This window comes from Panthera uncia, chromosome D4 (assembly GCF_023721935.1).
Source record: "Panthera uncia isolate 11264 chromosome D4, Puncia_PCG_1.0, whole genome shotgun sequence".
Taxonomy (NCBI): domain Eukaryota; kingdom Metazoa; phylum Chordata; class Mammalia; order Carnivora; family Felidae; genus Panthera; species Panthera uncia.
The window spans coordinates 17,364,114-17,389,163 of record NC_064807.1 but is presented as its reverse complement, the minus strand read 5'-3'; the positions used below and the strand labels follow the sequence as shown (position 1 = coordinate 17,389,163).

Genomic DNA, 25,050 nt, shown 5'->3' with positions numbered 1-25,050 from the left:
TCATTTAACAGTGCTGTTTATCTCTGTTTCCCCCAAGCCTTAAAACTGACCTCTAAATTAAATTCCACAGCTAGTACAACTTGGGACATTTCAGCTATCTGCTATGATACATGAGGAGACAGTGTCTCTGTTGTGTCGTATAAGGCTTGAGGTTCAGCCAGCTGTGGGTCCTACGGTCCCTGGAATTTGATGAAACGTTACAGGGATCTGGTTATGATAATGCCATCTGTGCCTCTAGACAGGCTGACTTCTCCATGAAGGTGAAAATCACAGCTCTGAAGGAAAGGAACCCTGGGTGGCCCTAAATTTTCACCAGATGATTTCTGCAATTAAAAAAAACACCCCCAAACTTACTCTTGATACGTGCCAAAGGGCTCTGTATGGCAAGTTCACATGCTGTGCTGTTTCTCTTACAATCTTAAACTGTCCCAGATGCAGTTTAGCATTTTAGTTTGCAGGGTAATAAAGAAATAATTGTCTTTGTTCTCTCACAAGTGCCAACGTGGACATTTTAGAGATGTAAGGAGGAAAACCATGAAGATACGTAACTGTTCAGAATTTTAACATTACCAACATTTGAATTGGAAACCGAGCATAAGGCATATAGCAGCAACGGGTTATTATTATGCTCAGTTTACGTTTCTGGGTATCCTTTCTCCTATCAGAGAAGATGAAATGGTTTGCTAGTTAGAATGTGAGTAATAACGTGACAAGCTCAAAACAAAATAGGACAAAACCTAACACAATCGAGCTCTGGTCAGCTCAACTGGTTTGAGTTATTCAAACTTATGATGGACTCTGGGGTACTACCTCTTTAGAATAAAAGGAACCACAGGCATACTGAAGATATTCTGTTAAGGTAATTAATGACGTACTTTTCTTGAGTATCTCGAAAAAGAATCGCAAAGAACTCAAGAGAAGAAAACAATTCTCATGTAAAGGCACATTAAATTGCTATTTACAAACAGTTCTCTCTTCGGTGAAGCTTTGTTCATTAAGTATCATAGCCCGTCCCAGGAGAACTGAATGCTCCTATAAATGGTCGTCAATGCAACAAGACAGAAATCAGAGATCTACCTTGAAGGAGGAAAAAAAAAAATTGCAGATATGGCCACAATACCTAAACTGCCCCAGAAAAATAAACTCTAAAATATGTAAATTAATAAGAGAGTTGAGCAGAATGGCCAGATATAAGATAACTATGCAATAGCCACTAGGTTTCCTAGATGCTAGCATATCCTAGTTAGGAAAAAGGCATCTTTTCCATCATAATAGCAACAAGACCGCAAAATACATAGGATAACACTAAGAAGAATAGTAATACATAAAATTAAAAGATTTTAGTTAACTGGGACATGGGGTGTGGTTTGGACGGAAAGACTGTATATTGTAAAAACATTTCTCCTCCCCCCCGAAAACCAACCAATTATCATGAGATCGCATATAAATTCCAATTAAATTCCAATGGGATCTTTATAGGTGGATTTAAGAATTGCCATGAAAACAAGGAGATGTTCGACAGATAATAAATCCTACTGTGGATACAACTGGATTAAGAATTACTAGACTGAAAAATCAGAAAAAGAGACCCCAGTGTAAGAATTTCTTCTATAGTTATGAAGGAAGGGATCCTAAACGAGTAAAAGAAGGGATGATATCCCAGTCACTAATGTTTGTCTATATGGCAAATAAAGACTCTTTTATTTCATACTATATATCATAAGCCAGAATGAATTTCAGATGAATGCATGGCCAAGCGTTAAAATAAGAGTTTAGAAAAAAAATGCGTGTGAATATTTTGTGGATCTCATTAAACAATTTTTAATTAAATGTTTATTTTTTTTTTAATTTTTTTTTTTTTAACATTTATTTATTTTTGAGACTGAGAGAGACAGAGCATGAGCGGGGGAGGGTCAGAGAGAGGGAGACACAGAATCCGAAACAGGCTCCAGGCTCTGAGCTGGCAGCACAGAGCCCGCCGCGGGGCTCGAACTCACGGACCGTGAGATCGTGACCTGAGCCGAAGTTGGCCGCTTAACCGACTGAGCCACCCTGGCGCCCCTGAAATGTTTATTTTTGAGAGAGAGACAGAGAGTGGAGGGGTGGGGGCAGAGAGAGAAGGAGTCACAGAATCTGAAGAGGGCTCCAGGCTCTGAGCTGTCAGCACAGAGCCCGACGTGGGGCTTGAACTCACAGAACGCGTGATCATGACCTGAGCTGAAGTCAGACGCTCAACTGACTGAGCCACCCAGGCGCTCCAATATTTTGCTGATTTTAAAGACTAAAGCTTCTTTTTAGAAAAAGCACAAGTGAGGTCTGAAGCTATAAGCCCTACCCTCCAATTTTCTTCTTCTGTCGAAACAACACAATACAACACAAGAGCAACATTTTGGAAGCAAGCAATAACTGGGAAGATGTTTTCAGCAAATAGAGTGGTTCCTCCCCCAGTTTATCTTTGGAGAATACCATTCCAAGACCCCAGGGGATGCCGGAAACCATGGAGAGTACCAAACCCTCCCTATACTGTTTTTCTCCTACACACACATATCTGTGATGACATTTCATTTATAAATACGGCACAGTAAGAAACTAACGATACAGAACAATTCTATCAATATACTGTGATACAAGTATGTGAATGTAGTGTCTCAAAATATCTTGTGTGGTACTTACCCTCCTTCTTGTGACAAAGGGGGATGGTAAAACACCTACAGGATGAGACCAAGTGAGGTGATGTGGGCATGGTAATGTAGCGTTAAGCTCCTATAGACCCGATGATAGATCGGATGAAGGGATCGTCTGCTTCCTGACCATTGATGAAACCACTGATAAGGGGTAACGACTGTATGAGACTATGTGAGGGACAATAACATACATAGAGTTCTTATAAATGGATAAGAAAATTGCTGCCCCTTTGAATAGAAAAATGGGCAAAATACAGTTGTATTTAATTCCTAGAACTACAGAGGAAAAAATGTTTAGATTTACTAACAATCAAAGGTATAAAAATTTAAAAATGTCCTGTTCCTTTACTTTTTTCTTTCCGCTCACTGTTGGCAGGAATGAGTGTCATAAACGCACAGCTGGTCACGGCGTAGACTGGTACATCTTGTCTGGAAAGGAATGTGACAAAATGTGTCCAAGCCCTCAAACTGATTATTCCCTTTGATGCAGTAATGCTCGGAACTCTATTCTAAACAAAGACTGATAAAACCAAGCCTTATTTCAAACAGTGCAAAACTCGAAGCAAACGGCACCTCCCAGATTACGTATTAAATATAGCGCAATCAGAGGCTGGGCTATTATGCTGTCTTCTAAATATTTCTTGTGAGGATATGTGACAACAGGGAAATATGCTCTTAATAACCACAAGAGGAAGAAAACAGATATGAAAACTATAGACAGTGTGCTTTTAGCTTTGAAGGAAAAAAAAAAACAAAACCCCAGCTATCTGAATATACACACGTATTTGGGGGATAGGAAAGAAGATGGAAGAAAATACCAGAATATGGGTTGAAGCTTATTTCTGCCTGGTGGGATGATGCATGAGATTTCTTCCCTTAGCCCATGTCTCTGTTGGAAGCCAACTCACCTGCATAATCCTCTGTACCATAGTCCTCGGTGGGGTCTTCGACTCGGGTATAACGGACACGTTCTACCTTAGGAAACTCGTTCGTTGGGGAGTAGGGCTGCACGGAGGTGCCATAGAGGACCAAAGACCATTCTTTCAACTTCCCTTGAGAAACAATAATGAAACCAGAGCATGATCACACATTCACGCTTTAGCTTTGTAATTCCATTCCTTCTCCTCTAAGAGAAAGCAACAGTGGAAGAGCTGTGAAAAACATATTCATATGAACATCGCATCGAGCGTACAGCTAGAAATACACATTTTCCGTCAGTTGCAGATTTAGCCAATTCACATAGCACATTTTGCTGAGCAGCAACTCTGGAATACGTCTTAATTTAATCAGCATGTATAAGAAGGCTGAGAAATGAACACATTTTAGAGAGGCCTTTTTCTAAGTATGGATGTCTTATTTGAAATTAAAACAAAATTGTTTTATCTGGCTTGTTTATCAATAAGACCACGGCTTTGTTCCACCTGACTGAATTAGTCCTCTAATCTTAAGAATACATCACTATTCCTATTATGCTATAGACCCTGAGCTGTTCAGTGACAGCCCGTAGACCCATTGGCTATTTAAATTAGCTAGAATTGAAAAGTTCAGTTCCTCAGTCATACTGCATTTCCAGTGCCCAAGAGGCACATGTGGCTAGTGGTCACTACAACGGTGACCACAAATAGAGAACTTCCGCCACCACAGAATGTTCTAGTAGACAGTTGGGTAGTAAAGCATTTCACGGTCAAGGGTGCCTGGAGACCTAAGGCAAGTGTTTTACCTCCTTTGCATCAAAGGCTCTCAAAGAACATTTTGTTTTGGTTTAGTCCTTACTGTTGATTTCTTACTTTTTTACTAAAAAAATACTAAATCGTCAAGTTTTAGAATGCTAAGAAAAAAAGAACTGCTTACAGGTCATTAAGCTTAAGAGTCGCCTAAAAACTAAAAAAGCATCAACCACAAGCAGAAATGATTAAGACAAAGCAATTAAAAACGTGCAAGTATGCAGGTAGGAAGCAGGACCTTCCTGAAGGTCCCTCCCCAACTTAGCCTAATACAGAGAATCTGGTTATGGTTCGCGCAAGGGTCCCACCACAGCCCTGAGAGTGGTAAACTTCAGGGATCTGCCAATCATCTATTAAGTTTTAATTCATTCGGGGTTTGCAACATTTGGGAGGTAGATACTTAAATTCCCAAAATATAGATGAGGCAACAGGCATAGAGAAGGATAATTTTCCCAGAGGCAGCAAGTGTATGGACTGCTATTAAAACCCATCTGGGGCGTTCCAGGATAAGAAGACAATGTAGGAAGGTCCTGGACCCACCTCTTCCTATGGACTCACTGAATCTACAGCTACATAGGGAACAATTTCCTCTGAAAAAGAAAACAAAAACTAAAACTAGCTGAGTGGCTACTACACGGTAGGCAAACAAAAAAGTCACGTGAAAGCAGGTAAGAGTGGTTGAGACACAGTCTTGGAATAAGCCCCTCCCCTGGCACTGTGACCCACAATCGGGACTCAAACCCCCAGGTTTCTCCCCAAGAAGCAAAAGGTTTGAATCTCCTATCGGGTACCCCAATTTTTAAGACCTGCCCCTGAGAAGAGCCCCCAAAACATATAGTGTATACGGGGCTTGAGACCCACAAGGCGATAGTCAACTGACTAGTTCACAAAGAGCTTGCGTATGTGGACCCACCCACTCCAAGTCTCAGTGCAGAAGCAGCAAATTGAAAAGCACTGACTTCCTCTTAAAGAGGCTTATTCGTTTACCTTACCAAGAAGAAGAGAATCAAAAGCAGACAGGAACCAGGAGAGGTTATAACTAAAAGAAAAATAAAAACTGCAAAAATATGAAGGATCATAAAAGACTGTTATCCACAATTACACACCAACAAAGTGAACAACCTAGAAGAAATGGATACATTTCTAGACGTATACAACCCGAGAGTGAATCATGAAGAAATAGAAAATCTAAACAGACCAATTACTAGCAACGAGCTTGAATCAGTAATAAAAAGCCTCCCAGCGAAGAAATGGCCACAACTACATCTTCGCTGGTCAATTCTACCAAATATTTAAAGAATCCGAGTCTTTCTTAAACTCCAAAAGAAAAGGAACATTTCCAAACTCATTACATGAAGCTAGCATTACCCTGATCCCAAAACCAAACAAGGATGCCACAAGTAAATCCCTGATGAACACAGATGAAAAAGTCCTCAACAAAATATTAGCAAACTGAATTCAATATTACAGTCAAAGGATCACAACAGCATGAACAAGTGAAATTTATTCCAGGGATGCAAGAATGTTTCAACACTCACAAACCAATCAGTGTGATTCACAACATTAACAAATTTAGCAGGGCGCCTGGGTGGCTCAGTCGGTTCGGCGGCCGACTTCGGCTTGGGTCACCATCTCGTGGTCCGTGAGTTTGAGCCCCGTGTCGGGCTCTGTGCTGATAGCTCAGAGCCTGGAGCCTGTTTCGGATTCTGTGTCTCCCTCTCTCTCTGACCCTCCCCCGTTCATGCTCTGTCTCTCTCTCTCTCAAAAATAAATAAACGTTAAAACAAAACAAAACAAAACAAAAAAAACAAATTTAGCGACAAAAATCATACAATCATCTCCATAAGTACAAAAAAAGCATTAGCATAATTCGACATCTATTTATGATACAAAAAACGCTCAACAAAGTGTGTGTAGGGGAAATAAAAAGCATAATAAAGATCAGGAGTGAGACACTTACCACTTTTAGTCAACATAGTATTGGAAGTCCTGGCCAGAACAATTAGACAAGAGAAAGAAAGGGAATTCAAATCGGAAAGGAAGAAGTATGCCACTGTTTGCACGTGACATCATACTGTATATGACAAACCATAGAGGCGCCACCAAAAAACTATTAGAAGTAATCAACAAATTCACTCAAGTTGTAGGATTCAAAATCAATAAACAAAAATCTTTTGCCTGTCTATACACTAATAATTGAACTATCAAAAAAAGAAACTAAGAAAACCCTATGTACGATTGCATCAAAAAGGATAAAATGCTCAGAAACTTAACCAAGGGGGTAAAAGACCTATACACTGAAAACTATAGCACAATGTTGAAAAAAGCGAAGACAAAAATAAACAGAAAGATAATCTGGGCTCGGATGAGAAGAATAATATTGTTAAAATGTCCATACTACCCAAAGCAACCTATAAATTCAATGTAATCCATATCAACATTCTGTTAGCATTTTTATAGAAATAAAACAATCTTACAATTTTTATGGAACCATGAAAGGTCAAATCACTCTTGAGAAAGAAAAACGAAGGTGGAGGCACCATGCTTTCAGATTTCAAAATATATTACAAAGCTATGGTAATCAACACACTATAGTATTGTCATGAAACAGCCACATACATCAATAGAGGAGAACAGAGAAACCAGAAATAAACTCATGCATATATGACCAATTCATTTACAACAAGCAGCCAAGAATACACAATGGACAGAGGATTTCAATACACGGTGCTAGGAAAACTGGACAGCCATGTGCAAAATAATGACACTGAACCACTGTCTTACATAATACGTAAAAACTAACTCAAAATGGATGAAAGATTTAGGGGCACCTGGGTGGCTCAGTAGGTTAAGTGTCTGACTTCAGCTCAGGTCATGTGAATTCGAGCCCTGCTTCAGATCCTCTGTCTCCTTCTCTCTCTGCCCCTCCCTCCCTTGCACGCGTGCGCTTGCTCTCTCTCTCTCTCTCTCTCAAAAACATTAAAAAAAAACATTTTAAAAAATGGATTAAAGATTTGAACAGGGGGCGCCTGGGTGGCTCAGTCAGTTGGGTGTCCAGCATTGACTCAGGTCATGATCTCGTGGTTTGTGAGTTCGAGCCCTGCATCGGTCTCTGTGCTGACAGCTCAGAGCTTCGAGCCTTGTTTCAGATCCTGTGTCTCCCTCTTGCTCTCTGCCCCTCACCCGCTCACTCACTCTCTTTCTCTCTCTCGAAAATAATAAAATAAACATTAAAAAAATTTTAAAAATGGTAGATGATCTCACTTGTATGTTGAATCTCAAAAGCAAACAAACAACCAAACTAAAAAAACCTGATCTCGTAAACAACAGAGAATAAATTGGTGGTTGCCAGAGGTTGGGGTGTTCAGAGGTGGGTGAGATGGATAAAAGGGGTCAGAGAGTGCAAACTTCGAGTTATAAAACAAATAAGTTCTGGGAGTGTAATGTCAAACATGGTGACTGGAGTTAATGATCGTATACTGTAGATTTGAAAGCTGCTGAAAAAGTAGATCTTAAAATTTCTCATGATATGACAAAAATGTTTAAACTATGTGAGCTGATGGAAGTTAGATTCCCAGTGGTGATCATTTTGCGATAGGTACGGACATCAAATCATTAGGTTGTGTGCCTGAAACTAATAGAGTATTACATATCAATTACATCTCAAAAAAAAAAAAAATCCATTCAGAATCCAAATGCTGTGTCCCTAAGCCCTTATGTAATACTGCCCTTCTGTTTACTTCCAGGAGTTCAGAAACTTGAAGTTCAAAAAGGAACACATTCTGTGCCACATTCATTGCTTTCTGACAACTACACTGGGCCAGCATGTTGATTTCTTTGTGGCTTGCCCTCTGCCAGCTTTTCTTTGGACTCACTTGTTAATGAGTATGCTTTTCATAATTAGGGTGCTGTTCAGTCTCAGAATTCCAAATAGTACACATGAAGTAGTGGCAAGAAATGAATGACCGACCCCCTGAAATCCATGACCCGATTGCCTTTACACAGCGACGCAGAACAGAACTCATTTTTCTTATGGCATCTCTCAGGTGTACCAATGGAGCATATAATGCAAGGACACTATAAGAAATCCAACCCCTCAGTTACCCTATGGCCCGGCTCATTAACTTAAGATCAGTTTGGAGCTAAAATTTCTCCTTGTAAAGTACATGGAAGAATGCTGACTCATAACTGATTACTTCCATTTGTGTCATTTCTGAAGTATCTCCTAAGCCCGCGGGGGACATACTTGTTGGGCAATTTATCTCTTTCTTGTTTCACTTATTACGTAATCGTATTTCCTTAGAATCTGCCACAATTCACATCAAATGCTGCCGTATTTGGGCCATCATTTCTTCCTCTCCTACGACGTTTTCCAAGTGTTAAATTATTTAGGAGATTTTGCAGTTGATGGTACAACATTCTGATAAGGAAGAGCTGCGTAAATGCAGAAGGAGAAAAATCAGTTCTACACGTTGGTACACAAATGCCATCTGCTCAAGAAAGAGAAGGCAAGATAGGTCTAATGTGTCACAAGATCAAAGACCACAGTCGAGAAAGCCTTCAAAAGATCCTTACTGTGGACTTCTGGTCCACGATGGTGACGTAGGAAGAACCTGAACTCACCTCGTCCACAGCCACACCAAGTCTCCACCTGCTTATAGAGCAATTCTTCCTGAAACAGAATCAAGTGCTCACCGAATAGCTGCCGCACAAGAAAAGACACACTGTAGAGAATGACAAGAAAGACGCTTTCCAGGACACCCCTGATGCAAGGGGCCCTGGGATCTCCCGGCTTGTAGTCACTTCAGTTTCAGGTGTCCTATAACAAGTGCTCCCTGCTCAGAGAGCGCCACGACCCCTGGCTTCCATCTCCTTCAGTTTCAGCTGCCTTGTCAGTGCACCTTCCGTGCAGAGAGAACCAGGCTGCCCCAGCCCAGACCCATTTCAACTTGAGCTATCCTTTCAGGGTACGCTCTGCACAGAGAGTGCTGTGATGCCCTGGCTTGCGCCCACGTCAGCGTCAGCTGTCAGACTGTGATGCCCTCAGCACGGATGGCCTCAGGACCACCCTGGCACGCGCCTACTTTAGCTCAGGCCATCTCACCAGGGGGGCCCCAGCACGGAGTGACCCGCGACCCCCAGTCGGCCCACTAAAGCGACCAGGCACATACAGTCTACACAGGGGAGGACCAGACGCAAGAGCATTCCTTCTAGTTTAGGAGAAGTAGCTGTTCCGCCTAATTCACAGAAACGGACAAAGACGATCAAGCAAAATGAGGAGACAGCTGGAAAGAAAGAAAGAGTAAGACAAACCTCAGAAAAAGAACTAAATGAAATATAAATAAGCAATATGCCTGATGAACAGTTCCAAATAGTGGTCATGAAGAGATGCTCACTGGACTGGAGAGAAGAATGGAAGAACTCAGAACTTCAAAGAAAGAGACAGAAAATATATAGAAAACCCAATCAGGGTTGAAGAACACATTAACTGAAATTAAAAATACACGGTAGGGAATCAACAGTGGGTTAGAAGATACAGAAGAATGGATCAGTGATCTGGAAGACAGGGTAAAGCACCTGAGCTGAACAGAAAAAAAAAAAAAAAAAATTAGGAATGAGGATAGGCTAAGGGATCTCTAGGACAACGTAAAGTGAACAGCCACTGACATTTTTCCCAGAGGGAAAAGAGAGACAGAAAGGGACAGAAAACTCATTCGAAGAAATCAAAGCTAGACACTTAACTAACCTTGGGAAGGAAACAGACATTCAGTTTCCGGCAGCAGAGAGAGTTCAAAACAAGATGAACTCAATGAGGTCCACACCAAGACGTAATAATTAACACGGTAAAGATTAAAGATAAAGATAAAAGCAGCAAGGGAGAAACAATTAGTTACATACAAGGTAAACCCCACGAGGCTGATTTTTCAGCAGAAACTTTGCAGGCCAGAAGGAGTGGTATGATATATCTGACGTGCTTTAAAAAAAAAAAAAAAAAAGAAAGAAAGAGAGAGAGAAAACTACAACCAAAAATACTCTACCTAGCAAGATTATCATTCAGAATGGAAGGCGAGATAAAGAGTTTCCCCGTCAAGCAAAAGTTACAGAAGTACAGCATCACTAAACTAGCTTTATAAGAAATGTTAAAAGGGACTTCATTAGGTGAAAAGAAAAGGCCATAATTAGAAGAAAATTATGAAAGGAAAAAAAATTCATGAGTAAAAGAAAACATACAGTAAACAGTCACTTATGGAGCTGGTAGTAAAATGAATTATATGTAAAAAATTAATTAAGGAGACTCACAAAAACCCCATGGTAAACACCAACCAAAAACTTAAAGAGAAAAAAATAAAGAGAAAGAAAGCCAAGCATAACACTATGGAGTCATCAATCAAAAGAATAGAAAGCAAAAAGAAGAAATGAAAAAGAACTACAAAAAGAACAAGAAAACAAAATGGCAATGAAAACATACCCATTAATAATTACTTTGAATGTGAATGGTCTATATACTCCACTCAAAAGACAGGGTTGTGGAATGGATAAAAAACAAAACCCACCTATACACTGCTCACAAGAGACTCACTTCAGACCTAAAGGCACATACAGACTGAAAGTGAAGGGATATAAAAAGATATTCTATGTGATTGGGAGCAGGAAAAAAAACAAAAACAAAAACAGCCAGGGTAGAAATGTTTGTATCCGACAAAATAGACTTTAAAACAAAGACTGTAATCAGAAACAAAGAAAGACATTACATAATTAGGAAGGGATCAATCCAACAAGAGGATGTAACAATTGTAAATATCTATGTACAACAACTTTGGAGCACTTAAATTCATAAAGCCAAATGACATAAAGGGAGAAATTGTCAGTAATAAAATAGGGGACTTCAACACCAGACTTATACCGATGGATAGAACATCTAAACAGAAAATTGATAAGGAAACAGAGGCCTTGAGTGACACATTAGACTAGATGGACCTAACAGATATACCTAAGAGTCTAGCCAAAACCAACAGAATTTACATCCTTTTCAAGTGTACATGGAACATTCTGTAGGACAGATCACAGGTCACTAAACATATCTCAATAAATTTAGGAAAACTGAAATAATATCAAGCATCTTTCAAATCACAACAGTATGTGACTAGAAATCAATTACGATAAAAAAAGGTGGAAAAAACCACAAACCCATGGAGGCTAAACAACATGCTACTAATCAACTAATGGGTTAACAGAGAAATCAAAGAGGCAATAAAAAAATACATACAGACAAATGAAAATGAAAACACAATGGTCCCAAATCTTTGGGAAACGAAGAAAGCAGTTCTAAGAGGGGAGTTGATAGCAATACAGGCCTACCTCAAGAAGAAGGAAAAAAATTCAAATACACAATCTAAACTTACACCAAAAAGAAATACAAAAAGAACAAACAAAACCCAAGTTAGTAGAAGGAAGGAAATAATAAAGATCAGAATGTAAACAAATGAAATGGAGACTCAATAAATGATAAAAGATCAATGAAACCAAGAGCTGGTTCTTTGAAATGATAAACAAAATTAATAAACCTTGAGGCAGACTCATTGAGAAAAAAGGAGAGAGGATCCAAATAAATAACATCTGAAATGAAAAAGAAGTAACAACTGACATCGTGGAAGTACAAAGGGTTATAGGAGACTATTATGAAAAACTACATGCCAACAGATTGGAAAACTAGAAGAAATGGATAAATTCCTAGAAGCATACCATCTTTCAAAACTGAGTCAGGAAGAAGTAGGAAATCTGAACAGACCAACTACTAGTAACAAAACTGAATCAGCAATAAAGAAAAAAACAAAAACAAAACAAAAAAACCTCCCAACAACAAAAGTCCAGGACCAGATGGATTCACAGGTGAATTCCACCAAACGTTTAATCAAGAGATAATACCCATTCTCCTCAAACTACTGCATAAAAAAGTAGAGGAAGGAGAGCTTCTAAATACATTCTACGAGACCAGCATTATCCTGATACCAAAACCAGACAAAGGCACTACACAAACAGAAAATTACAGGCCAGAATCCCTGATGAACACAGAGGCAAAAATCCTCAACAAAAGATTAGCAAACTAAATTCAATGATGCATTAAAAGGACACGCACCATGATCAAGTAGGATTTATTCCAGGGATACAATGGAGGTTCAGTATTAGTAAATTGATTAGTGAAGGATAATTAATAAAGTGAAGGATAAGAATCATATGATTATTGTCTCAGCAGGTGCAGAAAAAGTATTTGACAAAATTCAACATCCATTCATGAAAACCCTTAACAAAGTAGGTTTAGAGGGAACATACGTCAACATAATAAAGGCCATAAATCAGCAACCCACACCTAACGTCACACTCAATAGGGAAAAACTGAGAGCTTTATCCTAAGATCAGGAACAAGACAGGGATGTCCACTGTCACTACTTTTCTCAACGTAGTACTGAAAGTCCTAGCCACGGCAATCAGACAACAAAAAGAAATAAAGGCCATCCACGTTGTTAAGGAAGAAGTAAAACACTCACTATTTAGAGATAAAATAATATTATATAAAGAAAACCTGAAAGACTCCACCAAAAAACTGTTAGAAATAAATGAATTCATTAATGTTGCAGGCTACAAATTAATATTCAAAAATCGGTTGCATTTCTACACGCTAATGATGAAATAGCAGAAAGGGAAATTAAGAAAACAGCCCCATTTACAATTACACCAAAAAGAATAAAATACCTAGGAATAAACTTAACCAAGGAGGTGAAAGACTTGGGGTCTAAAAACTATAAAACACTGATGAAAGAAATTGAAGAGGACCGAACAAAATGGATTAGAAGAATTAACATTATTAAAATGTCCATACTACTAAAGCAATCTACAGAGTCATTACAGTCCCTATCAAAATATCAAGAGCATTTGGCACACAACTAAAACAAATAATGCTAAAATTTGCATGAAACCACAGAAGACCCTGAATCGCCAAAGCAATCTTGAGAACGAAGAACAAAGCTAGAGGTATCACAATCCCAGATTTCAAGATACACTACCAAGCCATGGTAAAGTAGTATGGCACGAAAATGTACTCGTAGATCAATGGAACAGAAGAGAGAACCCAGAAATACACCCACACTTACATGGTCAGTTCATCTGCAACGAAGGAGACAAGACTATACAATAGGGAAAAGACAGTCTCTTCAATAAATGGTGCTGGGAAAACTGGACAGCTGCATGCAAAGGAATGAAACTGGACCACTTTCTTCTACCACACAAAAAGAGGAAGTCAACTCAGAATGGATTAAAATCAACTCAGACTGGATTAAAGACCTAAATGTGAGACCTAAAACCCTAAGACTCCTAAAAGAAAACAGAGGCAGTAATTTCTTAAATATCGCTCTTCAGGAAAAAGAAACAACAACAAAAATACACTGGGGCTACACCAAAATGAAAAGCATCTGCGCAGTAAAGGAAACCATCAATAAAACAAAAAGGCAGCCTAGTGAATGGGAGAAGATATTTTCAAGTGATATATTGGATAAGGGGTTAATATCCAAAATGTATCAAGAACTTATACAACTCGACAGGAAAAAAAAAAAAAAATCTGATGAAAAAATGGGCACAGAACATGGATAGATGTTTTCCCAAAGATGTAGAGATGGCCAACGGACATATGAAAAGATGCTCAGCACCACTCATCATCAGGGAAATGCAAATCAAAGGCGCAATGAAATATCACCCCACACCTGTCAGAACGGCTAAAACTAACAACACAGAAAACAACAGGTGTTGGCAAAGATGTGGAAAAAGGGGAACCCTCTTACGCTGTCGGTGGGAATGCAAACTGGTGCAGTCACTGTGGAAAACAGTGCAGAGGTTCCTCAAAACGTTAAAAGCTAAAAATAGAACTACCGTACGATCCAGAAATTGCACTACCGGGTATCTACCCCAAAACAAAACAAAAACAAAAACGCTAATTCAAAAAGATATATGCATCCCTATGTTGATCAAGGCATTATTTACAATAGCCAAGATGTAGAAGGAACCCATGTGTCCGCTGAGAGATGAATGGATAAAAAAGATATGGTGTGTGTGTGTGTGTGTGTATGTGTGTGTGTGTGAAACATACACACACACATGGAGTATCACCCAGCCATAAAGATGAATGAGATCTTGTCCTCTGTGACAGCATGGATGGACCTAGAAGGGATTATGCTTAGTGAGATAAGTAAAACAGAGAAAGGCAAACACCATATGATTTCACTGATACAGAGAACAAACTTGTTGCCAGAGGGGAAAGGGAGGGAAGGACAAGAAAAATCAGTGAAGGGAGCTGGGAGGTACAGGCTTGCGGTTATGGGATGAATAAGTCACAGGGATAAAAGGCACAGGGAATCTAGTCAACAGCAAGCTAATAGCGTTGCGTGGTGACAAGACGCCGGTCACACTTGCGGTGAGCACAACACAGCATACGGACTTGTTGAATCACCACGTTGTGCACCTGAAACTAATGTAACATTGTGTGTCAACTGTATCAATTAAAAACCCTTAATATGTATTTTAATAATACACAAATGGGAAGAAACAATAAAGAAATGTAAACTCCGTTTGGAATCAGGAACCTCTACATTTGGGAACGATTCTACCCTAACTAGGCTAGACAATTCTACATCTCCAACTGAAGTTCTATTAGCTTACTGCAGAAATACCTCATTAATTAGAGAGAGAAACCTTCCCTAGGACTATACGCCATTGAAACAATGATGAAACCGTTGAAACCAATGATGAAACCATCGACACACGGACACACACAGAAAAGCAGAAGTCCCTTTTCAACTTTGTAATTAATCCTAAACTCAAAGGTTGGTGGAAGGAAGGATATCCAACAACTGTGGGTACCTACGCAGGCCTCCACACCCCAGGCCAGTAGGAACATTAGGGCATCTCTCTTCCGGCATAAAAGAACATCTGTAAAATGACTAGACGTGACGAGGATTACATGTGAACATTTAAATGGCATAAGGGGAAGCCACGCTGTGGAAGAGACAACTCTAGATTATCTGGGTTACTGCTGAGAGCTTTTAACACAGACGATCATAATAAAATCTGGAGAGGCAGTGAACTCCTGGAGAGCAGAGATTTATATTCACGGCCCCTGACCCTTGCACATAAATACCTAGTCAACCATTAGTGAGCCCCCAGGGGTAGTCTGCTCCTGTGGGGGGGGGGGTAGCATTTCATCACTGACATTCTTTAGAAATGCTGGTGCACGGTGATAGTAAAGAGCAGAGTCCGTTTTAGGTAGTTTTATCGCTGTCTTATATTCTAAGCAGATAACGTGTACCCCTTATGTCTGTCCCTTCGGCTGCACCCCACCCCCAGTTTTGTTCACAACTACCACACTTGGACAGTGATTATTTCCCTGGGACCTCTTGAGATGTAAGAGCCCTGACGTGGCACCTGCTGATAAATCAACTGGGGTCGGGCACCGCACCCACGTCACCATGCTGCCATTGCCCCTGGGTGCCACGACCCAGGGTATCTCTATTAAATGAGCAATGACCATGGCCTGGAACAGGAGATGGGGGGGGGGGGCGGGGAGGAAGTTCCTGGGAACTAAGTAGATTATGAGCCAATGAAAGTGTCTAGAAACTAGGGTCTAGTTATTTTCACGTGTTCTATCCTGCCTTGTGGACAGACATTTGATTTCTCGATAAAGGTGTGGCCACCATTATATTCCCGGTGCATGCTGGAGACGAGCTGAATCTGGACACTGTTTAACAAATCTTCTATCCTGATTCACTGCGACCCTGCCACCCTTCTTGTTTTAGCTTCCCTGAATGTGGGTCCGCTGTGGCAACGCAGAGAGACCATGTCACAGAATTAGGGGAAAGAGATCACCAAATGCGCAGCCAAATCCGATCTCTCAGAATGAGTAAATTTCCCTGCTTCATTCCTGCGTCCTGCTGTGTGCCTTCTCTGCCCTACGCAGCCCACAGTGTCTAAATAGCACACACCCTTACAGTTAATTACAGGAAGTCTGGTTAATTTATTCTGCCATCAGGGGAGGGCTAGAATTGGAGGTCAGTCCTAAAATGCCCTCAGGCCTGGATCTTCTACGGAGGGACTGTACGGAGAGAGTACTGAGAAACACGAGTTTATTAGATGGTTGAAGATGTGTCCACAGCTGGGTGGGAGGCTGGGGTGTCTGTCAAACAGATCACCTGCTACTGAGCCATGTAGGGCTCCATCACGGGCCACACAGGCCCCTGTGAAAAACTGTTCAATCCCCACCCCCCCAAGCTACCTTTGTAATTTCCCTTACTTCATGTTACAAACAAAAGCTTCCTAGATTAGCATGAGGAGGAGAGAGGCCCTATGCCTCTGTTAACATCGTTAAGTTCCATGTTTTACTTAGCTGGAAAGTATTCCTTTTTCTTAGCTCTTAGGCTCCCAAGGGCCATTCAATTTTCTTTACTGGTAACCACTTTAGCTGGCACAGGCCAAGCTCGATGTCTTGTGAACACTGAAAATTCATAGGAGAATAAACCCAGAGAAAAAGCTAACTAAGGAAACTTATGATGGTGCAATTTAATTCACTGTGGGTGGACAAGGCTGGCATGCTTACGGGGGAAGGTGGTTAGAGATGTGGGTCCTATGTTCTGAAACATCAATCAGCAGCTGCCATGTTTTATCCTGTACTTATATCTAAACATTTACTCTTCAGTTCTAATAACCCTTCAATTATTACCTCTCAAATGGTAACGCTGAGAACTGGAATACGTGCAGATAACTCAAAACACAGGATCATATGAAAAAGGACGATGTCGATACGTAAACGTAAATCACTTCTCGGCCAGAATACATTCCGTCACTTTGTTCTGCACAGTCAACAGTCAAATTGTAGAAAAGGGAGTTCCTACCTGGGGTCTTGAAGTTCCTCAGCTGGGAGGGAGTATCGTAAACTTCGAGGATCCAGTCACCGGTGGCTCGTTCTCCCCAGCAATGAATGGTCATGAACTCCCAGTTTTTAAATCCTTCCATGGAATGATCAAAAAGCCTGAGAGAGACCCATAAAACATTGTTTTGTATGTTGTTTAGGATCCAGTGAAGGTCCAATCAAGACCGTGATCAACAACCCTTTTGTCTCCATCAGCATATCCAGCTCAGTACTGGAGCCTGTCTTCCTCCTGGACCTTGACCGTTAGTAGACCCAAACACGTGTCACTGTTCTACCACAGGGAAACGGGCGCAGGGGTGGCCTTGTAATAGCACATCGGGCAGGGGTAAACATTTCGGGATCGGGAAAACCAGGCTATGGCTCTACCCGAAAGACTGATAGAACCAAGTGTTGAAGACGTGGAGAAACGGAAACTCTCTTACACTGCTGATGGGAATGCCAAATGGTACAGTTTGGTAGTTCTTACCGTGTCATCCACAGTCCCTTGCCTAGAGGGAAGGTAAGTACTTTCAATGCTCAGTACCTGAGCAATGAAGACATAATGTTCACACAAGGAACCTCATAGGAGTGTTCACAGCAGCTTTATTCATGATCACCGAGAACTGTTAACAACTCAGATGTCCATCAACTAGTGAATGGGGAAACCTGTTCTGGTATGTTCATACAACCAAATACTACCCAGTAATAAAAACTACTGAATGGCCAACACACGCCACTGCATGAATTAATTTCAAAAGCCTTTAAGCTAAATGAAAGAAGTCAGACACAAAAGACTATGTGCTGTATGATTCAATTTATGACATTCTAGAAAAGGCAACAGAAACAGAAACAGAGTAGTGGTTGCCAGGGGCCGGGAGGGAGGAAGGGGCACGGTAGAAGTATTGGGGATGACAGAACCGTGTTGTGTCAAAACGCATTACATTACACATATTAAAAAGTGAATTGTACTTTATGTAAATCATGCCTCAATAAAAAGACCCTGCCCGCTAATCTTAACCAGTTCAGGGAGTCATGCCTGGCTCTACAACATAGATTCTGTTCTTCTAGCTCTTCCAACGATTTTCTAAGCTCCTAATTCCCTATGTGAAATCTTTGCCTCCTTGCAATAGCTAGACTTATTTGTTTCCTGTGATGTAATCCCGAGGGATATAGAATAGGAAGGGACATGAAAGAAGAAAACAGAATCCTCATCAAAAATAAAGAGATGTGGATAGATCATGTATAAAACTAGCGCATAAAGAAAGAGGCATATCATTTATATAGGCTTGACCGTCCAAAGAAATAGCCAAAAGATTTCTATGGGGTGGGGGGGTTGGCTGGCTCAGTGAGTAGAGCATGCAACTCTTGATCTCGGGGTCATGAGTTCAAGCCCCACATGAGTTGTAGCCCCTATAAAAAAAAAAAAAAAAAAGATTTCTATTGAGATAGATCCTAGAAGGCAAAAAATTAAAGAAGTGCCAAGAGACAGATTTTTAGAGTACTTAAAAAATAACGTGCATCTATTATTTTTGTGGAAAAAAATAATAAAACAAGAGAGAGAATTTGAAAGCCAGATAGAGAGGGAAGAATATCTCTAGGAATGTCCTAGGAGTAACCATGTCTAGGGGCGCCTGGGTGGCTCAGTCGGTTAAGCGTCCGACTTCGGCTCGGGTCACGATCTCGCGGTCCGTGAGTTCGAGCCCCGCGTCGGACTCTGGGCTGATGGCTCAGAGCCTGGAGCCTGTTTCCGATTCTGTGTCTCCCTCTCTCTCTGACCCTCCCCCATTCATGCTCTGTCTCTCTCTGTCTCAAAAATAAATAAACTTAAAAACAAAAAAAATTAAAAAAAAAAAAAAAGGAGTAACCATGTCTAATTACTGGGACATATCTGTCCTTCAGTGGAGGCAAAGTTCACAGCCAACTGGATGCCGATGGCTATTCAGAACATGCAATCAACTCTCCTTGCCTTAATTTCATGTTCACCAAGGAAACTGGTGGTTATAATTCGACATTCTATGTATATCTTGCCATTGGAAGAAAATGCGCCCTTCTAAAACCAAAAATAACCTGCGTAATCTCTCTGCAATTTAATATACTAGAATTCTGATTCATTATGTACAAAAGTGTTCTATCAATACATTTGAGGAGCCCTCTAAAACGCTCGCTGGATTCTGAAGCCGCAGGGTTAGGGGCACAACTGGAACGTATGAGGTCAATGGGTGACGTTCAGCATTTTTCCCTGGAGAAACGCAACAAACAGGAAAATCACCTCTACGTGTTCCTTAGCCCTTGGAAGAAGACAAAGGGAAAGTACTTACCAGCATTCTCAAAGTGTCCCATGGTCAGAAAGTTTGGGAAAATTTGAGAAAGGCTGAGTTAGAGTCGAACAGATCTCTTTACCGGAAAACATCTCAGATCTTTGGATGTTCAAATGCTTTGTTAATTTCCACAACGGGGCTAACGGTAGGGAGTGATTTTTCAAAGCTTGTATGAAGGAGAAGCCCTTTTTCTTTACTTGGAATATCTGTATGCTCTCTATAAGGGTTAGTTCTGAACAGAGGAGTGTGGCATTTCAACGAGAACCATATTAGATGTGGTGGCTTTCCCTCATGGGTGGCAACGGTGACTCCTACACAAATGTCTTCCCAGCGTAAAAGATCTTCGATAAATCAGGGATGGTACATTTTATGGAGATCCTATAATTAATGCACAGGGCTTGTTTCACAAGCCTACGGCTTGAAATTGGACTTGACCAGGAAGCCATCGCTGGCTCATTATATAACTCACTTACATGCATGGACTCCTTCACGTAAACCCAGAGGGTGGGCATGCTGGATGAAAATGAGAAAGTGGGGAAGGAAGAGCCATTTCAAATCGCCCTTCGTCTCAGACAGATGTTACTAAAGGGAGTATGTTGACACAGAATTGGGTGGAGGCAGAAACCAATCTAGAACCACTTCTTAGCCCAGAGAGTTCGGATTTAAGGCTCCAGTTCGTTGAAGCCATTGTGTCATCTGCGGGCACTGAGGCAACAAGTTGTCACATAATACCTTTCCAAGAGTGCCGAACTTAAAAGCAATTCCCGAACAGTTTAGACAGAACGTTTGGCTCATTGCCTCGTGTCTAAAAACTACAAAGGAGACTTGAGGCTCCTCCATCACATGAGGGCAGTCTTGTTTCCATAACCCCAGCCAACTTCTAATTACTCACGGGTCAATTATTTGACTGCTGGATTAGTGGACCCTGGGTTTCTTCCCTTCCACCCTTTCCTGACCACCTTCGAAAATCATTCCACTGCGGCCAATCACTTTTAAATCACCTTTGGAACCAGAATTAAATATAAACGGGGTGCCAAGGAGAAATATCCATAATCGGCATTCAAGTAAGTGATTCAAAGCCCGAATACAAATGGGCTTTGTCTATCTGGCTAAGCGGTTTCCCACCCTGGTCTCTTCCCTTTATGCAGAGCTGAATGCTCATTAATTTCATGTAGACATAAAAGTTGAGGAGAGGAATTAAAATGCAGCCAAACACGATCATTGCCTTTTGTTAAAAGAGTTGATGGGGAAAGAAATAGACACTGATTGCTGGTGTTGTTTCAACTAGCTGGGCATTCATGTTTCTAATCTCACCCTGTTCTTTATTTCATTCCGATGCAGCGCTTAAGTGATTCCCTATTTTTAGCATTGTAACATTGAAAACCCTGCCTCATCTGTAGATAACCAAAGGTGACACTGGCAGTAGATTCCATCTGTGTTGCAGACAACATACTTGCTCCAGACAAGCAAGTGTCATATGGTCACCAGCTAAAGAGATTCTAAGTGTGTGGTCTCCGTCCATCAACTAAAAAGTCCAATGCCCGGTTAGCACGTCTCTGCTGTGCCAACAGTGAAGAAACCCGACACATTATTAGCCAACGTTATTAGCATGGATAAAATGCCAATAGAGCAGGGCCAGTGTGCGGAAAGCTGGAGTAATGAACTCCATGCCCGAATCGCATCTTCCTTTTGCGGCAAAACCCTGTTCTGTCCAAGCTGACTTCATCATCATGTGCTCGATGAAATGATATGTGCCCGTGGTAGCACAAATTATGCATCCAGTTATTAACATGGTGCCCCACAGCCCTATCCCTGTGAGTGGTTTTCAAATAAATTACTTTGGATGAAGCCCGGTAGAAAAGATTGCCATGAAGTGTAGTACATCCTTTTGAGGAATTAACTCAGGAAATAACTCCTATAATTAGTGCAAGCTTTGTCCCCCCCCCCCCCTCCACTTAAAGAGTCTAGCCAATGTGTCAAGGCTACAACATTCTTCAACGATGCTATAGCAGCTAAATAACAAGACATTTTATAAGTACTGACAGCTATGTGTTATCATATAATTATTTCTAAAAGCGTAAACGGATCTTAATTTCTGAATCACCTACTACTACCCAAACAGTCTTTATGTTCGCTACAGAATTAGACTCTAGATAGAGATTTTCGGAAGTTTCCTCTTTGGTCTTTCTCTGTCTTTTGAGATACTTTTTATTTTCTTTTTAGTGCTTTACCACAATTTAACGTACAACTTACGGAATGCTGGAAGCACTCGTTTGGCTTAATTGTAATTGAGTTTTCGATTTTCCTTAGATGGCTGGCTTTTGCAAGTTTTAAATAATTTGCTTCTGAAACAGGGTATTTCAAACACACTATTCAGGTTTTTCTGTCTCCCGTGGTCTAAATTACTTCTTTATGAAAGGTTGTGGGAGAGAGGTACTAATTCTAGACGTTTGGAATATGTAAAAAGACGAGTTTAAAAAAACAAAAACAGAAACAAAACTTTCAACCTGCCTACTATTACTGACTCGCCAAGCCCCAAATGCATTCCTTCTTGTGGATCTATGAGGTACGTATATAATCTTGCAGATTTATTCCATTTAAGAGTGGCTGGCTTTTATCTCTAAGTATCTGTTTTTGATTACAGGCGCCTTTGTAAATTACTCGCACAGCACCCAGCAGTGCTCGGCTTGCAAGTCTTTTGAGGACACGAAAATAACAAGAATGTGTACGAAGAGCTGGGTGATCTTTTAAATCGCTGCCATTTAAAATGTGGTCTGTGGACAGGCAGCTTGGGCATCACCTGGGAGCTTCTTAGAAATGCAAATTCACGGACCTCACCCAGACCTACAGAATCAGACTCTGGGAGAGGGGCCCGGCCATCTGTGTTTGATGGAGTCATTCGCCAGGTGCTTTGAGAAGCACTGTGTAAATAAGGGTTAGCACTTAGGGAGTGCTCACCGTGTATTCTAGGAGCCCCGCTACGGACTTGCTGTCCGGGAGCTTCTTCAGAGCTTGTGACCACCCTGGGAGGCGGGTACTACGGTGTCTAGGTTCTAGATGAAATCACTTTCCAAAGTCAAACCTAAACATTGGTGAAATCAAGGCAATCCCAGCTCTAACTCCAAAGGCCCTCTTCTGGATGAAGGAGGAGGGTTCTTACGGTGAGGCCTTCCTGGAATGCCAAACTTCCCCTCAGAAGGGTAATTTTTACTGCAAGCCACAAATGCATTTATATAGCACGACACTTTGCAAATGTCAATAGTCTGTCATTCAACATTTGGGCAGCAACAAAAATGACTCAAATATAAACACCACATTTAAACACAGTTAATTATAGAAGCCTATAGGTTTTGCAGACTAGAAAGTGTACCTTCTCTCTACTTAAGACCATAATTAGAAGCAGAGATATTCATCTGTAATCAAATTTAGAAAGAAAGGCAAAGTTTCAGCTTTCAGTCAGAAGCCAAAATTTGGAACAGAGAGCCGATAGAACTAAACTAAATCTAAAACTCACTGACTTGGGGGAAGGGGAGTTTCAGGGGTGGTGGGGGGTGGGGGGAAAGACAGCTTTTCATAATCCTAACCAATGCAGCCGAAGGAAGGATCGGCCGGAGCTGTTGTTTGAAGACTTGTACACGGGCAGACCCTGAGTATGTGGGTAGCATAAAAAAGTCTTCAAGTCTAAAGTTGTTCTTGTCGAAAAGCATTTTAAAGGGACCCAAGCCCACCTAGGTTCCCCCCCCCCCCCCCCCCCCGCCCCGATGCAGGTAAATCCTTTGTGCTGATTAAAAAGTTGGGCTTTTTGTGAGGCAGGGTATACGGGCCAAGAGGAGGACCCAGAAGGTGGGAGGGCAGGGGAAAACAAAGGGATTAGAAGGAACGGACCAGTTGCCCACTCGAGGACTGCTGTGTGTCCTCAGTGCTCCCGCCCACTAAATGATCAACCTGGCTGGCCCCGGGGGAGCTCGCACGCTGGGCGGATGGGGCAGCTCGAGATAGACCCGCTCTGAATGCTGCTGAGCGCCTTCCAGGACGCAGCACCTGCAGATGCTTGGGTCAACTGTTCCTCCTCCCACAGCTGTTCTCCGCAGGAGCCCCAGCAAGTGCCCGTCAGCCCCGGGCAGGGAGGCACTGAGGGGTTCCAGACGGCCCACAAAGGCCAAGTGTTCAGCGACCTCGCGGAAGATGAGCTCCCAGCCAACTGCTGTGCTGTGGGGATACACGACGGCGGCCGCCTCAGCTCTACCTCTTTGTCTCAAATGACCCCCCCCCCCCCCCCACTGGGGTAACTTCAGGATGCAAGCCCGTCGGGCTTATCTTTTAACGGTATTCTTTGCTCTCACCGTGGTCCTCCTCTGGAAATCTTGACTTCTTTGAAGGAAAGACAAGCGTCCAACCGGGGAACTGTTTGTTGCTCTCACTTATAATCTCTGACGCACAGTTTCCTTCCCGAACTTGACCTATTCTCCTTTTTTCCTGGAGGAAGTAATCTTGCCTTGCAGGCCGACCCGAAGGACACCAGGGGGGGAAGCAGGCCTTCCCCTCCCCGGGGCCCCACCCCTTTTCGTGCTTCTTGGCCTCAGCTCCCAATCGAGGGAGTGTGCCTGGAAACAGGACCAACGTGAGGGGACACAAGGGCTCCTTGCCCCCAGGTCAGGGACTAAAAGGTTTTGAGTAGATTTCCTCTCATAAAGGGAAAGCGTCCGAACACGCCAGGAAGAAAAAAAGAAAATGCCAGAAGAAACCGTCTTTCCTTAACCTTCAGTAGGAGGGATGCTCCCAGCACCAAGCAGAGCAAGGGCAGGGGAGCCTAGCCCTGGAGGCCATGCGTGCTTTTGCGACTGGATGAGACTGTTTTGCATTTAAGGGCTCAGCCGCTCAGAGTGATGTTTTGCGGGGGGTGGGGGGGGGTGGATCTGTGGACAAATGAATTTATAACAGCCTTACATCTCTCGGTGTCCCCAGCCCTTTGCCACTCCAGTCCCTACGCCTTTTGGTGGCTACTTAATTTTCAGTGCTGAGAGGGAACGTATACAGAAGAGCAGCACTTTAAGAAAATGCTCCAGACAGAGGAGACCCGAGCTGGGTAGCAACTTTCTCTCTACGGGGTCTGGACGTGGGGAGACTGAGGTAAACTGCAGGACCGCTGCTCACTGAGCATCTGAAATGCACGTGTCTTTTCTCTGGCACGAGTCAAGCGGCACTGCTGGGTTCAGCACTTTGCAAAGAGCGAAGCAGACGTCCGCGGCTGCGGAATGCGTGCCAGACCGGAGCCAGGGTCAAAGCCATCCGGCAAATCCTCTCACGGAATCCACGGCTCCTCTGCGTGCAGGTTGCCTCGCTGAAGTCATTCGGCGTGGAGGGGCGGGGGGGGG

General features: G+C 42.0%; 1 protein-coding gene across 2 annotated transcripts in view; it reads right to left on the bottom strand.

The window, feature by feature from the left end:
- Positions 1 to 25,050, bottom strand: part of PCSK5 (proprotein convertase subtilisin/kexin type 5) — a 445,686-nt gene that overhangs the window by 160,214 nt on the left and 260,422 nt on the right. For both annotated transcript variants that reach the window (XM_049633868.1, XM_049633861.1), the window contains exons 13-14: positions 17,341 to 17,477; positions 3,593 to 3,736 (exon numbers count right to left, since the gene is read on the bottom strand). In XM_049633868.1, coding sequence (XP_049489825.1) covers positions 3,593 to 3,736; positions 17,341 to 17,477 — 281 coding nt within the window. The remainder of the gene's footprint in view (positions 1 to 3,592; positions 3,737 to 17,340; positions 17,478 to 25,050) is intronic.